General features: G+C 45.9%; 1 protein-coding gene across 1 annotated transcript in view; it reads right to left on the bottom strand.

The window, feature by feature from the left end:
• psmc6 (proteasome 26S subunit, ATPase 6) overlaps window positions 1–15,904 on the bottom strand; it is a 29,923-nt gene that overhangs the window by 380 nt on the left and 13,639 nt on the right. The window contains exons 7-13 of the mRNA XM_068753463.1: window positions 6,490–6,577; window positions 6,302–6,363; window positions 6,095–6,218; window positions 4,252–4,313; window positions 2,840–2,960; window positions 2,679–2,759; window positions 36–107 (exon numbers count right to left, since the gene is read on the bottom strand). Of these exons, the coding sequence (XP_068609564.1) occupies window positions 36–107; window positions 2,679–2,759; window positions 2,840–2,960; window positions 4,252–4,313; window positions 6,095–6,218; window positions 6,302–6,363; window positions 6,490–6,577 (610 nt within the window). The remainder of the gene's footprint in view (window positions 1–35; window positions 108–2,678; window positions 2,760–2,839; window positions 2,961–4,251; window positions 4,314–6,094; window positions 6,219–6,301; window positions 6,364–6,489; window positions 6,578–15,904) is intronic.

The raw sequence follows: 15,904 nt of genomic DNA, 5'->3' as shown, positions 1-15,904 counted from the left end.
TAAAGAGACACGAGTGATGAGGACAGATGTCCAACCTGCTTCTGTGCACACATTCCTCAGGTCAGCTCCATTGAAGCCATCAGACAGCTTCACAATGGCCTCAAAATCTGAACAAGAAATAGAATCACAACTTCAATATGAGCCAGCTGCCAGCAACTGTTTCTAACTCCACCAAGGAGGTTATGGTTTTGCTGGCGTTCGTCTGTCTGTTAGTAACATTACCCAAAATGTTACCAGGAACAGATGATTGAACTTTGACGATGACCCAGAAGAGATCCTGGATTCTGGTCCTCAATATCTCAGTTGATTATCGACTGGAATGTGACACAATCGTGTACCGAATTTCACCTGGATCGGATGTGGATTGTGGGTATTAGAGATGTTTCTAAAAATAGGGGCCCACTTGCCTGTCAGCCTACTTAATATGCATTTAATATCAGAGACGGAGATTTCTAACGTGTCGTCTTATAGCGGAGTTGATTCCACGTCAGAGCTGGTCAACGATTTGTTCGGTCCTTAACACCTGAGGAAACAGGTCCAGGTCGATTCTGGGTACAAAACGATTTAGTTTTTGGACCATTTCAATAATGTCTCTGATTAGCTCCACAAAGGAGATTTCTGCTGCCTTCACCGAGACCCTGTGGAATCAGGATTAGACAAACTGGTTTGTTGTGTCTTCAATAGCCCTGGATTCAGATCCAGAAGAACACCCATGACTGAAAATGTGCTTTTAGTGAGTAACTTCTAAACTAACAATAATTTCAACGTGAATCCAATTAAAGGTTTGTTTTCATGGTTAAGGAATCGGACAATATAGATAAAATAAATGCAGGACAATTATGGTTGGTGTAAATTACAACATGGGTGGGGGGGGGGAGTGAGCTGCTTGGTGAAGGTCTGCGCTCTCCGAGTGCTTTTCTAGATGTCATAACAGTAATTTAATACTGGTCAGGAGCCTCGCGGAGACACGTTCCAGTGCTGTCCTTCTGTTAGAGTAGCGTTGTATTTTCATTGTAAAACTGTAAAGATGGAGGAAGCCACGAGGTTTTCCCATAGGAAAACTTCCCTTTGTCTTTAGTTTCATCGAAGGGGGTAGGGATCTATGTAAATACCTGGGACAACCTACTTTCACCGTGTGAATAAAAAGGCCGAGAGGTCTCGGGCGAGGGGTCTTTTGTTCGCAGCCGCTGGGCGAGCAGGGTCCCTCCTTACCGGTAAAGTATCGAAGTTTGTCTGCCTGATTCATTTTGTGTGCGTTTAATTATTTCTTACACAGTGTGTCGGGGAATAACCCCTACACCTTCACCATAGTATTATGGCGTGATGACAAAGCGGAGTTCCAACTCGAGGCTGTCGGTCCCGCAGCAGAACACGGGAATAGAGCAGCGGAGAGAGAATCCAGCATTAATGAATCCATGGAGGAAGAGGAGGAAGCAAGAAGAAGACCTGCAGCAACTCGGCTCCTGCGATCTGCGACTCCGTGCGCGCCGTTCTCACCGATACTGTGAAGCTAGCTAACGAGCTAACCAGCAAACTAGCTTATCATCGTCCCGTGCGGATTAACCAAAGAACTCCAACCGTTCAACGTTAAACTGCGAGTTGCGTGGGAGCGCTGGATGACAGACGGAGACCACAGTTTCACTAAGAGTGGAAGGCAGCGCAGCATTTGTGAATGGATTGTAGATGCTTGGGCTAACTGTCTGCTAGCATTGTTGTTCGAGCTTTCGCAAAAGACGGCATCATTTCCGAGGCGCCGCACGGCACGGAAAGTGACTGACAATGAAAAAAGAGAACCCGGCATGTTTGATGGAGATCAAGCGCAGCTGTTCAATTCAGAAACAGAGGATGAGGACTTTGATGGGTTTGATTGATATCGATTAAAAAAATGTGAGTACCAGTCCTGCTCTGTTTTACGCACCTATCATGCCCGCGCCTTTTGAGCCAGCGCGCCCTATGTGTGTTTAAAATACAGAGAAAGCAGCCGGTAAACGAGACAGCACCGAATCACCAGGTGCGCCATATGGTTGTGAAAATACGGTATACATACATTTTCATGCTTTCAGACAGGCTCCTCGTCCCCCCCCCTGCATGAGAGTACATGCTAGCCAACGCTAAGATAAATGTATAACACAGCAGCTCATGAGTCTGGAAACAGAACAGCTTGTGTGATATTTCTCAGTGTGATGTGGGGGGCATGGAGTTTCCCACTTTTTGGGGGGCCTTTAGTTATTGTGCAAATTTTCACACTTCAGTTAATTATGGCTGATTTCTTAGAAGAATAAACAGGCACAAAGTATAATCTAGAACGGCCAATTATGATGAAAGGGGACAGCTAACTATTAGGTGTTATTGTTATTGATGTCAGCTGACACCGTTCCATCCCAGTGATGAAGCATTTAACCTCCTAATGATGCTGGAGGTCCAGAGGCCAGAATTACGGGGGTTGAACACCACCGTACGATGATCATCATCATTACTCCCCCCAGGAGAGGAGAATAGGGTTCGGGACAGCTGTGTAACGCGTGTGTGTGCTGAACACACAACCTCAGTCTTTCACATGTTAACATGAAATGGATGTGTCGCCTGTTTGCCGGGCTACTGTACAGAGAGGAACGCCTGAAATGCTCAGCAGCTGGTGCAGAAGATGGGGTAGTGCAGTGACGAGTTGTGCTTCTCACCTATTTCTCCATGCTTGGTAATGGGACTGGAGTGAATCTTTAGAATGTCGAGACGAGCCTGCTCATTGGGCAGTTCGATATCTGGAACACGGAAATACCACATGAGAGTTTCTGTATGGAAACACGGAGCACACAGACGAGAGCAGAAAGTAGCATCTCACGTATTTTCCGGTCCAGTCTGCCGGGCCGCAGGAGTGCCGGGTCCAGAGTGTCAGGTCTGTTCGTGGCCATGATCATCTTGACTCTGTGCAATGTATCAAAGCCATCCATTTGGTTCAGCAGCTGAAAGTACACAGGAACAACTCCATCAGTCACCGGTTTCAAGCATTAGTGATCGTTCAACACTGAAAAGTGCTAATTAAGCCAACCAACCAACAACCAACAACCATCAGCAACCTCTGAACCAGCTTGGACTTGGTTCCAAAAACACAGCACTGGCTTAATCATCTGGACCTGGTCCGGGTTTGATCCCGCTGATGATCAACAAAACCTGTTCCAGGACTGCAGCTACAGGAAGTAGCAGCACCGGAAGAACACGCCCCCCCGACTAACTGAGACGTGCAAGCGGTTCCGACCTGAAGATGAAATACCGAGCGCCGCTGCTGCAAAGCAGACGATTCTCCAGCTGCGTGACGTGGTCAGGGTGGAGGCAAGAACGGAACCATGTTGGGTTCTAGATTCACAGTGGTCAGGGTGGAGGCAAGAACGGAACTATGTTGGGTTCTAGATTCACCGTGGTCAGGGTGGAGGCAAGAACGGAACCATGTTGGGTTCTAGATTCACCGTGATCAGGGTGGAGGCAAGAACAGAACTATGTTGGGTTCTAGATTCACCGTGATCAGGGTGGAGGCAAGAACGGAACTATGTTGGGTTCTAGATTCACCGTGGTCAGGGTGGAGGCAAGAACGGAACCATGTTGGGTTCTAGATTCACCGTGGTCAGGGTGGAGGCAAGAACGGAACCATGTTGGGTTCTAGATTCACCGTGGTCAGGGTGGAGGCAAGAACGGAACCATGTTGGGTTCTAGATTCACCGTGTTCAGGGTGGAGGCAAGAACGGAACCTTGTTGGGTTCTAGATTCACAGTGGTCAGGGTGGAGGCAAGAACGGAACCATGTTGGGTTCTAGATTCACAGTGGTCAGGGTGGAGGCAAGAACGGAACTATGTTGGGTTCTAGATTCACCATGATCAGGGTGGAGGCAAGAACGGAACCATGTTGGGTTCTAGATTCACCGTGTTCAGGGTGGAGGCAAGAACGGAACCATGTTGGGTTCTAGATTCACCGTGGTCAGGGTGGAGGCAAGAACGTAAACGTGTTGGGTTCTAGATTCACCGTGGTCAGGGTGGAGGCAAGAACGTAAACGTGTTGGGTTCTAGATTCACCGTGGTCAGGGTGGAGGCAAGAACGTAAACGTGATCAGGATTTTCAAAGTTTTTTGCTCTCCATTACTTCATAGACTTATAAAACACAAACAGAAATATTATTAGCACAAGATATCGAGGGATTCTTAAAAAGCCTGGTCATGTAAAAGAAGAACGGACAGAAGTAGATACACATGAGTGGTGACTTCACCTCCATCAGAGTCCTCTGAATCTCTCGGTCAGCAGACGTTCCCTCAGAGAAACGACGGCCACCTACAGAAACGGCATTGATTAAACATTTAGTCTCAGTTTCCTTTTCAGCAGCCCCTCAAAGGGCTGCTATACAGTAGTCCCTCATTTTCCACGGGGGTTACGTTCCAAAAACAACCCGCAATAAGTGAAATCCGCAATGTAGTGATCTTTATTTATTTTAGTTATTATACATGTACATAAATGTTTTAAGGCTGTAAAACCCCTCACCACACACTTTATACACGTTTAACAGTCAGGCATTAATCTAAATAGATTGTTTCAGTATTATAGAATGAAACCAAAGATCAAAACCTTTTCAGAACTAAACATTTGTTTGAGGAATATAAATATATAGTACGTACAGTAAACGTTTTCCTGTTAATAATGTTAAGGCGTGCAGGTCGAGGAAAGAGCCGCTTGGAGTGCAGAAGAACAAATATTCTACTCGTGCTGTCTTTAGCCTCTCATGCTGCTTTATTGGATAGCTTAGCACAGCGGAACGGCAGCGGCTACATGTATCAACAGGAAGAAACAAAACCCAAAAGGGACGTGACGTTTATGCTCCTACAAAATAAAAGCCTCTTTTTACAGAGAATGAGAGCGCTATTAAACAAACGCTTAACAAATAAACATGATAGCTTTTAGAAATAACGAATTTAATTTTAATGATCAACCTACGAGGTTGAACACATGAGAAGTTATTAATAGCGACTCACACGTATTTCACAGTTCCTCCGACCGCGCCGCTTTGTCTTGCGCCGTTTCAAGGCGCGTTCAAGTGCAAAAAGAAAATCTGAAATTGCACCAAAAAACTCGGCGAAGCAGCGAAGTTGTAGAAAATGAACCGCATTATATCGAGGGACTACTGTATACGTATACGGGTATATACAGTAATACCCTGAAACACGAGGAGAATTCGTCCCTGAACTGAACTCGTGTCTCAAATCTAAAAGAACATTTTTTTTAGCTGCTCCGGCATCTAAAAACACTCAAATCAGCTCTAACAATGAAAAAAACGTTTTTAATTGCTGTATCGATACACACACACAATATGATATAATTGTACCTTACTGGTACATGAACATAGACATAGTAGTTCTGCATCTGGAAGGCTTTGTGTTCCTAATAGCATCCTTCTGGTTGAGGATTGTACATGTTGATGTACTCTGCTCCTACTGGCGTGTCCCATCATTTACGGACACCACTGTCATGTTGATTTCATGCTTCATTTCCATCGTCGTCTTTTCTCCTCACTGCATCCTCACCACTCGCTTTCTTTGGTCCCATCACTGATCAAGAATACTCACAGGTACAGCCAACAATCACTATTGAAGTGTGATTGGAGCATGCACAGCGCTCAGCCATCTAGCGTCAGCATCTGGCTCGCACGCCCGTATCTCCAATTTATGCTTGAATTTCCAGGCAAAAATATTGCTTGCAGTATCTCGGAACACTCGTATGACATGGTATTTCTGCATATGCACATCACTGTCAGAGATCAGTGTTGCAACTAGACAGATATATTCCTTCACTGCTCTCTCACACCATCCATCCTCTTTTGTCTTGAGGGGAATATCCCTCGTCATTTAGATGCAAGTGTAATGCCGAATCATGGCCTGAAGAGCTGGTAGTAGTAATGTTACTGTAGCACTATTAACTGCAGTCTTTCTGTCATATCAGCAGGTATTGTTGCTGTCCATATCTGTTCCCCAGATTCCCTCTATGTCCATCTCTGTCTATGTCAACCTGTGATAAAATGTTTCAGGCCCAGGACAGATTGAGATCAAATCAGCGTTGCTCACCTATGGCATCAATCTCATCCATAAAAATGATGCAGGGCTGGTGGTCCCTGGCGTAGTTGAACATCTCCCTGATCAATCTGGCACTCTCACCGATATATTTGTCTACGATGGAGCTGGACACCACCTGCAGCACACATACAAACATCAAGGGCTGACTGGGGGCACTGCAGCGTGGCAGTACATCATTACATTGGTGAAACGTGTCACCTTGAGGAAATTACAGTCCAGCTGACTGGCCACTGCTCTGGCAAGAAGAGTCTTCCCAGTACCTGTTCCACAAGAAATCAGTCATCAATACATCGACGTCTATAGTCGAGTCATTACAGGGCACTTTCATACCACTGGTCACACCACTGATTTGTTGCAGTCCTACCTTCATTTCCACAAACACTCACCTGGAGGCCCGTAGAGCAGACATCCCTTAGGGGGTATAATTCCCACTCTCTGGAAGAGCTCAGGGTTGGTCAGAGGTAGCTCAATAACCTGCCATGTAAAAACAACAAGATACATCTGGATTTACTACGTTCTTCCTCTCATACAGCCTACAAAATCCAACTGTCGGATGGATTTATGGTTTCATGACGTTGAAACCGAATTCTGGTCTGATCATTCAAGTGACAACCGGAACTCAACACTCAAAAAAAAATTCAACGTTCTATCGTCTAGATTTGGTGCGCCTGTGTGACGTGCAGCCAGAGCGGACTCGAGAGATAATGTCAGGTGTGCCGTGGGAAATTATCCAATCAACTAATGAACCATTGTCAGGTGTCTGTGCTGTAATAAAGTGTGTGTGCCGCCCGTAGATCGCTCTTCAGACTCCAGCGTTGCACCTGAGCACGGTGTCGCTCAGTTGCTCTCTGCCACTAACTCTAGTACAGCAACTTCTCCTTGCACTACAAAATAAGAGCGCACACTTCAAAGTAAACGTCAAGCAACTGCGCTGCATTTACAGTGTGGCAGATAAAAGAACGCATTTCTTAAAAAACAGAAAAAACAAAACAAAAAAACAGTTATTAAACCATCGGAGTTTCCAAGACATGCGGCCGCAAGTCCGATGAGACGACTACAAAGTCGATCATCAAACTGCGGCCTAGAGTGTCCTGGTGCCAAGTGCACATATGGACACCCTTATGCTTGAACATGGTGTTCGTTATGGACAATCTGTGACGAGCACAGAAGTCCAATAACAAAACACCACTCGGGTTCCGATCAGGGGGGGCATTCCTCCCAACCACACCCAGGTCTCCAGGTCTCACTGTCATTGCCAACATGGGTGTTGAAGTCCCCCAACAGAACGAGGGAATCCCCAGAAGGAGCACTCTCCAGTACCCCCTCCAAGGACTCCAAAAAGGGTGGATACTCTGAACTGCTGCTTGGACCATAAGCACAAACAACAGTCAGGATCCGCCCCCCCACCCAAAGGCGGAGGGAAGCTAGCCTCTCGTTTATTGGAGTAAACTCCAACATACAGGCACTGAGCCGGGGGGCAATAAGTATTGCCACCCCTGCCCGGCGCCTCTCACCAGTGGCAACTCCAGAGTATACTTAAATACTTTAAATACTTTTTATTGATTCGTCCCTCGGAGAGCAATTTGGTTTACAGCAGTTACAGTCTAACTGTAGTCTGTTGCTGGTCGCTGCGTGCGCAGGCGCCCGGGGGTAATGTGGGTGAAGTGTCTTGCCTAAGGACAGCGCACACATGTGCCTGAGCCGGGAATCAAACCGCCAACCTCTCGATCATAGGACGATCCTCTCAACCATTGCGCCACCATCGCCCCTTCTTTTTGTTTTCTTTTTTTTAAAATACTTTGTGGAGTGAAATGAGAGTCCAACCCCTCTCAAGAAGAGTGGTTCCAGAGCCCTTGCTGTGTGTCGAGGTGAGGCCAACTTCTCAACCTCGCACACCAGCTCAGGCTCCTTCCCCGCCAGAGAGGTGACGTTCCGCGTCCCTCGAGCTAGCTTCTGGAGCCGAGGGTCGGACCGCCAAGGTCCCTGCCTTCGGCTGCCGCCCAGCTCACATTGCACCCGACCCCTCTGGTCCCTCCTATGGGTAGTGAGCCCACGGGAAGAAGGTCCCACGTAGCTTCTTCGGGTGAAGACCCGGCCACCAGGCACTCGCCATCGTGCCCCACCCCCAGGCCTGGCTCCAGGAGGGGGCCCCGGTGACCTGCGTCCGGGGACCAATCATTTAACTCATCATTGGGGTTTTTCCAAGCCACCCTTTGTCTGGTCCCTCCCCTAGGACCTGTTTGCCATGGGTGACCCCACCAGGGGCATATAGCCCCCCGACAACTGAGCTCCTAGGATCATTGGGACACGCAAACCCCTCCACCACGATAAAGTGGCAGCTCAGGAAACCCAGGAAACAAGATCGTGGTTTAAAACTAAACTTTGCTGATCTTCCTTTGGACAGTTTTTTGGTTATCTGTTGCCAAGGAGCTCCCCTTTCTAGCCAACAAAGCTATTTTGACGTTGCTCCCGTTTTCAACCACATATCTGTGTGAGCTGAGCTTCTCAAGCTCGACGGCGATAAAAACTAAAAACAGAGAGACTGAGAGCTGTTAACACAGCTTCATGTGTGTCTGTCTACCATTACTACCAGGATATCCATTTTGTGTTCATCGAAACAGCCCCAGGTTTCCCACTAAATATAAATACATTGAAGAACTATATTATTAACTATATGTATTATAATAAAGGTCATCTAATCTAATATGTACTGTGTTAGAGTGTCAGGTGCAGGTGGTTGAGAGGGTCGTCCTACGATCGAGAGGTTGGCGGTTCGATTCCCGGCTCAGGCACATGTGTACACTGTCGTTGTGTCCTGAGGCAAGACACTTCACCCACATTGTCTGGGCGCACGTGGCGACCAGCAGCAGACTACAGTTGTAGAAAGTGTAACTGCTGTAAACCAAATTGCCCTCCGAGGGACAAATCAATATAAAGTATTTAGTATTTTGGTTGGTGGTGTGCCCCAGGATTTTGTAAATGTAAAAAATGTGCCGCGGCTCAAAGAAGGTTGGGGGTGTCGAGCCTATCCGGTGGAGGGCCAAGATGTTGCAGGTTTTCCTTCCAGCCGGTTACTAAAGCAGGTGATTTTAATTATCAATTTGAGAGGAACTCATTAGTGAGATCAGCTGCTGGAGAGATGGTTGGAAAGAAAACCTGCAGCCTCTAGGCCCTCCACCGGACAGGTTTGGCACCCCTGTGTGTCGCCGATCTAGCTTCAAAGTTCGACATGTTAGGAGTCCAGACATGCTGTTCTCCATACCCTATATATCATCTTGAACGTGTCTGAACTTTGACCTCTGCCATCACTAAGCTACTTCACTGGATATTTTCGATTTCATGTCCTGTTCTGTGAACTCGAGAGATGCTTGTGCTTGTAAATCCGAGTAGCTTAGTTGTTTCAGAAATGCTCAGACCAGCCTGTCTGCCATCAACATTCTCCAACATCGCCATAAAGCTAGCCAGCTGTGCGGTAAAACCTCCTGCTCGGGAGCTGTACCGACTTTGGACTTGCTAACAAAGTGGACCAACACCAACAGATGGCATTCAAGATTCAAGATACTTTATTCGTCATTATGCAAACATAATAAAATCGTGTGATGGCCCACGGCTTAAGACACTCATAGGAACATAAACGAAAACCAAAATCTCCCTTAAAGCAACGATATATATACACAGAGAGAATGAGAATCAGCAAGCAAATAGTGCAAAATAGCAACAGCAGCACAGTGGGACAGGCACAGAGCGTCCATTCCGAGTCCCAGCTCACGACAAGGGAACGACTGCTTTCACAGCTCGGGGGAAGAAGCTGTTCCTGAGCCTTGCAGTGCTGCTTCTTATTGTCCTGAACCGCTTCCCTGATGGGAGCGGTACAAACGGTTTGTGGCCCGGGTGGGTGGGGTCTGTGGCGATGCATCTAGCCCTCCTCTGGACTCTGGAGGTGTAAAGTCCAAGCCAGGCAGACTTGGACTTTACACCTCTTTAAACGGTCTGCATTTCACTGCAAGATATTCCATGTCGGGGGAGCAGAATGTTCCGATCACGTTCGTAGCAGAACACCACGAGTCGTGAACGTACAGCGCCAAACCTCCGCCTTTGGCCTTGCCTGAAGCTGCAGTCCGGTCGGCGCGGAGCAGCGAGCGGCCCGCTAGCTCCACCGCTGCGTCGGGGATGTTGGCGTCCAGCCAGGTCTGGGTGAAGATCGCCACGCAGCTATCGGTCCGCTTTGAGATGATCCTCAGCCGTATTTCGTCCATTTTGTTGACGGGCGACCTGGCGTTGGCGAGGAAGATGCTGGGTAGCGCCGGCCTGTGTGGGTTAGCACGTAGCCTAGCCCGCACGCCGCCACGCTTACCCCGCTTTTGTTTACGGTATCTTCTTCGCCTCCTCGGCCACAGCGGTGGGATAGTGGGGGGCTCCGATGTTCGCTGGAGCTCGGGAGGGATAAAATCCAAAATAGACGGTAATCCAACCTGGTTTTTCCCCAATTCCCACAGTTCAGCGCTTCCATACTGGATGAGGGCCTGGATTCTCAGAATTGGCAAAATATAAACAAGAATACAAAAACAAGCACGAAAAGCCGGGAGCCTCGGGCCGCAACGTGTGTACGCGCCGCCATTCCGGAAACGGCACCGCGAGTCAACACCGACTGTTGTCGTGTGCTGTGTTGGGTTGTTTATCCAAATAGGTGTGTGGCAGGACACAGGTGATTGGTGGAAAGCGTTCCCATTGAGGCTGGTAATTGGCTGCTTCCCCAATCGGGACTCTGCTGCTCTTTCTGAAGGCTGCGGGACCTTGATTTGCAAATGAAATGCACCATTTACTTTAGTCTGCAATGAGGACTAACCAACCATCATTCCCTCTCCTAACTTCCCCCAAGTCCTTTCGCCCACGTCACTGAAAGCATTTAACTTTTAGTTTTAAACACCCACAAATAACAACACTTTTAACTTCAACCCGAACCTCCGTGGTGACAACTCTGCCGGTTAAAACGTTACGCTTAATCGACTAATTAGCCAATTAATTCAATTCAGTTTTATTTCTATAGCGCCAGACCACAACAGAAAGTCATCTCAAGGCTTTACAGGATTAGCAGGGTGATAGAGTCAATTAGCTAATTTTCAATGTAATGTAACTGTTAGGTGAAGAACAGTCCCATCTGGTGGGCAGCGATGTTTGCGCCCTAAAGGTATTGTGATGTCACTGGGTCAAGAGGTGGAGCTACGAAGGTGATAAATAAACAGTTCCGGAAAGCGGAACGGAGTTGGTTTTGGAGGAGCGCGCCAGACCACCCGGTCTCGGCTGCGCAAGAGAAAAAGGATCCGTGCCTCTGCCTGCTTCATTTCGATGCGTTTAAAATTTAATATCACAATGTTAGAGACTTTATCCCTAACATTTATTGGTCCTCGAGCCGCGAATCCAATATCACGTGAATCCACGGTCCGGAACGTGCGGCAAGAACGCGGACGCACGCGGTTTTTGCGCAGGCATGGCGTTGGTGAGTCGACAACGCAGCGGGTCCTCGGAGAAGGCCCCGTTCACGTTTCGGTCCGACGGAGGATCCGTGTGACGGAAGAACAGCGGGAAATACGCATCGATGGACGAAGGTAAGTAGGATTTAAGATGTTTATGTGTGTGAATGAGTGAGAATGGAGGTCGCGCGCGCATCGCGTGCTTGTCGGTTACGTAGACGGGTTTCGTCTTAAACGTTATCTGTGGAAGAGTAATTAGGTTATCGTCGAATACCCCTTGGGTCACTAGATCCTAAAACTGGTGGCGTTTACGCTAGCCATAGAGATTGGTGGAGATTTCTTAAATCCGGGTTATCAGCGAATAAGCCCTTGATCCGTAGCGGTCATAAATCTCGGCTGTTCTTAGAGCAGGCAGGAAGCGGATTCTTCTTAATCCCCCTGCTCTGAAAACAGACAGGCAGGAAGCAGGTTGTTAAAGTATAACAAGCCTTGGGCCGCCGTAGAGCGAGCCCTAAATCGAGCATGGCCATTGACTGTATCGACAAGTAACGTATGTATGTATGTTGTAAATGGTGCTTTTAAGCAGAGGAGCACATGGGGAACTGTAACATAAAATAGCATGCTATAAAAAACTAAAATAAAAATCGTAAGCAACAGGATAACTTGGATTGCAGAATGTCTCAGCGGGTTCTGCAGGCCTCGACTGAACATTCGTGCAAGAGGGGGATAACTTTTCCAGTTGAAGATAAACATCTAGGAAGGTAGATTGTTTGTACATAGATTATTTCTAGCAGAGAAGAAGGAAAAAGTGATGTTTTGGTAATGAAAGTACAAGAGGATGTTTAATGATGGAGGAGATTTAAGAAGGATTGAGAAGGTCGCTTGGATGGAGTGGAGAAGAACGTCAGGAGGAGGAAGCAGGAACTGGTGAGTATATGGAAAGTATTGAGAATGTGTGGAGGAACAGCTAAGTTGAGGAAAAGAAACCAGAATGTGGTAAGTGTTGGAAATGTAACGTAAGAAATATGATGTGTAAAGATTGTTCTGAGCGTTTCAGAAGAGACAAAGGAGCAGCATGGAGAAAGAGACCACATGGCACCTCCAAGATGGAGGCCAGGACAACTACAAAATGGAGGTTTAAGCAGGAAAAGTCTTTGTGAATTCCAAATTAGCATGACAGAACCAAGTCTCTACAGCCATTTATATGCGGATGATTCTGGAGACACCTTTTGTTTGAAAGTTTTGGAAGACAAAGAAGGTTGGAGGAGATGTAAGAAGATGAAGCTGAGGAGAAGAAAAAAGAGGAGACAAAGGAATGCTGGATGGTGAAGACAGACAAGAGACAAAGACATGCCACATGGCATCGGATGACGCTGCATGGAGGCCACAGGCAGGCCACAGCGCCAGGATGGTGACCAAGACAAGATCAAAGTGTTTGCACAGAATTAAAAATAAATAAAAATGAAATATCTAATGCCTTTTAACAAAACCCCAGATCAGCATAGTGGAGGTAAAATCACAAAATGGTGGGTTCAAGGAGGACGACTGACTGAATGCCTGTCTTTTTATGGCTGAGTGGAAATGAGACGGGCCCTCTCAGGTCCACTCAGTCTTGGGACACGTTTGAGGCTACTCGTCCCCCACCATTTGCTTAGCTAAACACAGGAATGGGGATGTACCAGATCATTCCCCCACTTTTATGACTCTGTGGAATGCGAGCCACAGGGAGTCATCGAGAACAGACAGTTTAATTAGATTAAAAACTAAGGTAATCTCAGGATCTAAATAAAATCTAAAATAATTGATGATTCAACGGTGAACAGGTAATTGCACAAACACACGCACACATCTAAAGAGACTTTTGACTGTACGGTACAAGACAGATAAGGAGGTTAGAGACTGACTTCAGACTGAAGGAAGATGAGACGACTAGAGACAGACTTGAATCAATTCAGATGTGAATTGGGAACTTGACATTTGTGAATATAACATGTAAATTTAATACTATTGCTTTTTCTACTATAGCAGGAGGGTCCCGGACTGGACTGGGAGCGGATAATCTCTGTCAACATATGGGTTCTCAATAGTGAAACGTGAAATGAAGGACGGAAGAGGTTCAAAGATTTTATCGTGTGTCAATAAAGAAATGTGTTTTGTTCTGAGTTGCGAATGCAGATAGCAGCTCCAGGAACACCAGGAGAGACTGCTAAGCTGTGATGCAGAAACGACAGCCAACGGAAGCGCTGTACGGTGGAAGGAACATCTCAAGTAACAGCAGAGGAGAAGCCTGACGGACTGGAGGCGATGAACCTTCCAGCCAACGCATGGCACCCTCAACAGGAGCATCTCAGACAAGCATAGGGTGAGAGGCACATGGAAACTCTTTTGAACTTATTTCATCCCAAATTGAGTGATGTATATAATATGTTGTGAATGTGATGTAGGAGTAGGAATTATTTTGAGACATTGTATCAAACAAGTTAGACTAATGCTGATAGAGTAGACTAGATTTACTAATGGAAGCAAGTTTGAACCATGGACTACGTTCATAGTTCAAACAGGAGGGATTGCACAGCAGTAATTAAATCAATAATTACTCTGGAAGAATAAAAATAATACTAAAAAAAAAAAATTGTTTGCTGTATATATGTGTAGAATCACTAAATCCTGTTCCAGTAGCCATAATAACTAGTTATAACGGTGATGATTTTGTGAATCAGGTGGTAAGATGTGAAACAACATGCAGATCAGATGTCACTGTATATCAGAGCGCTAGGCTAGTGTAGGGAAGGCTAAAATGAGGTTTGGCCAATGCACGGAAGAAACCAAAAGCCATGGCTGCAGTACATCGATTTGGTGAAGAGAAGAAGTGAAGAGGAAGCGTTGAGTGAATAGATGAAGCACACTCTTTCTGAACAATGTCCAGAGAACAAATGATCTGCCGAAGTTTTTCTTTGTCCCGACAGGAGGGCGAATCTACAGAGCGTGTTTGGTGTCGGCGTCTTCATGGAAACCATCGGGAAGCAGCAGACGGTCCGGACCGAGGAACGGAGGACCACTCAGGGTCATGCTGACGACACCAACGAGACGTGAACACCCAGAGTTCCTCCTGAATCCATCCGTTGCACTGCAGGAGGAAACGTCTCTTGCCAAACTGATCCAGAGATGCAGACAGGAAGTCTGATCAGAGAGAGGTGGTGAGAGATTGAATCACACTCATTTTAAGATCCGTGAGGAAGAGACCCTCACAGTGTAACGCAGGACAAGAACACTGACAGTGAAGCTGAATCACTTTCAAGAAGATTTGCTGATGGACAAGGAACGAGGACAACCAGACTGATCTAACACCAAGAACAGTTTGCATATTCCAAAGTGTAATCTGTTTGAATGTTTGTCTAGAGATGTGTGACTAGAAGAACGTCATAAAGTAATCTATGCAGATTAGGAGAGTTTCATAGGAGTAGTTAACCAACACCTGGTATCGTTATACTATATTAATTGCAACTGTCAGTAATTTATGATTAAGTGGAGAAGCGTACGGTGCAATTAGAATCCTAAAATAGATCAAATAACACTAATGAGCAGGATGTAGATTTAAATTCATAAACTAAATTTAACTAAACCACTGCTATTTGATATTCCAATAGGCATGAAATTAATAGAAAGATAGGTTAACAATTATACTAAAATAGAAGTAATAAGTCTACAACAACGTAAAAGTGTCTAAGCATATGACTTTTGATAACATTAGAGTAAGTAAAAGTAGCTAAATTCTAGTGACAAGTTGAGTTAATAAGACAGTAAAAGATTGTTATGATTATCCATCCATAACATAATATAGACATTGTAGTAATTTAATTTAGAGTTCAGAATGTTCCAGATGTGTTAAAACTTTGGAGCAATAAAGATAAAATAATCATGTCACTGTTTTCAAATTACAGTATAGAAAAGATAGTGCTGGTAAAATATTAAAGTAATTCAAACTAGGAGAAACATCGGTAATGCTCTAACGTAGGATTTGTGAATAAAGGGTTTGACAGTAACATTTAGATTGTGGAAATGAATGTTGTTTGTTTTTGTACTGATTTGATTTTATGTTTTTTCATGTTTGTTTTCCTTGTTGACGAGGAATGAGATGTTTGACATTGTATTAGGAGGATTGTTAAAATGCCTGAATTGGGGGTCGTTAAGATAATCGCAGGTGCAGCTGGATTGTGGAAGGAATTTTCCCGTTTGAAAGATGTATGCTATATGAAGATGGAATCTGCAAACTACGGGTTTTTCGCCTCCCTCCCTGATTCAGGTCAGATCTTGAATGTAAGAACTCAGA

Source organism: Brachionichthys hirsutus, chromosome 20, assembly GCF_040956055.1.
Source record: "Brachionichthys hirsutus isolate HB-005 chromosome 20, CSIRO-AGI_Bhir_v1, whole genome shotgun sequence".
NCBI classification, from domain to species: Eukaryota; Metazoa; Chordata; class Actinopteri; order Lophiiformes; family Brachionichthyidae; genus Brachionichthys; species Brachionichthys hirsutus.
The sequence above is the reverse complement of the archived record's forward strand: the minus strand, read 5'-3'. Positions and strand labels throughout refer to the sequence as shown.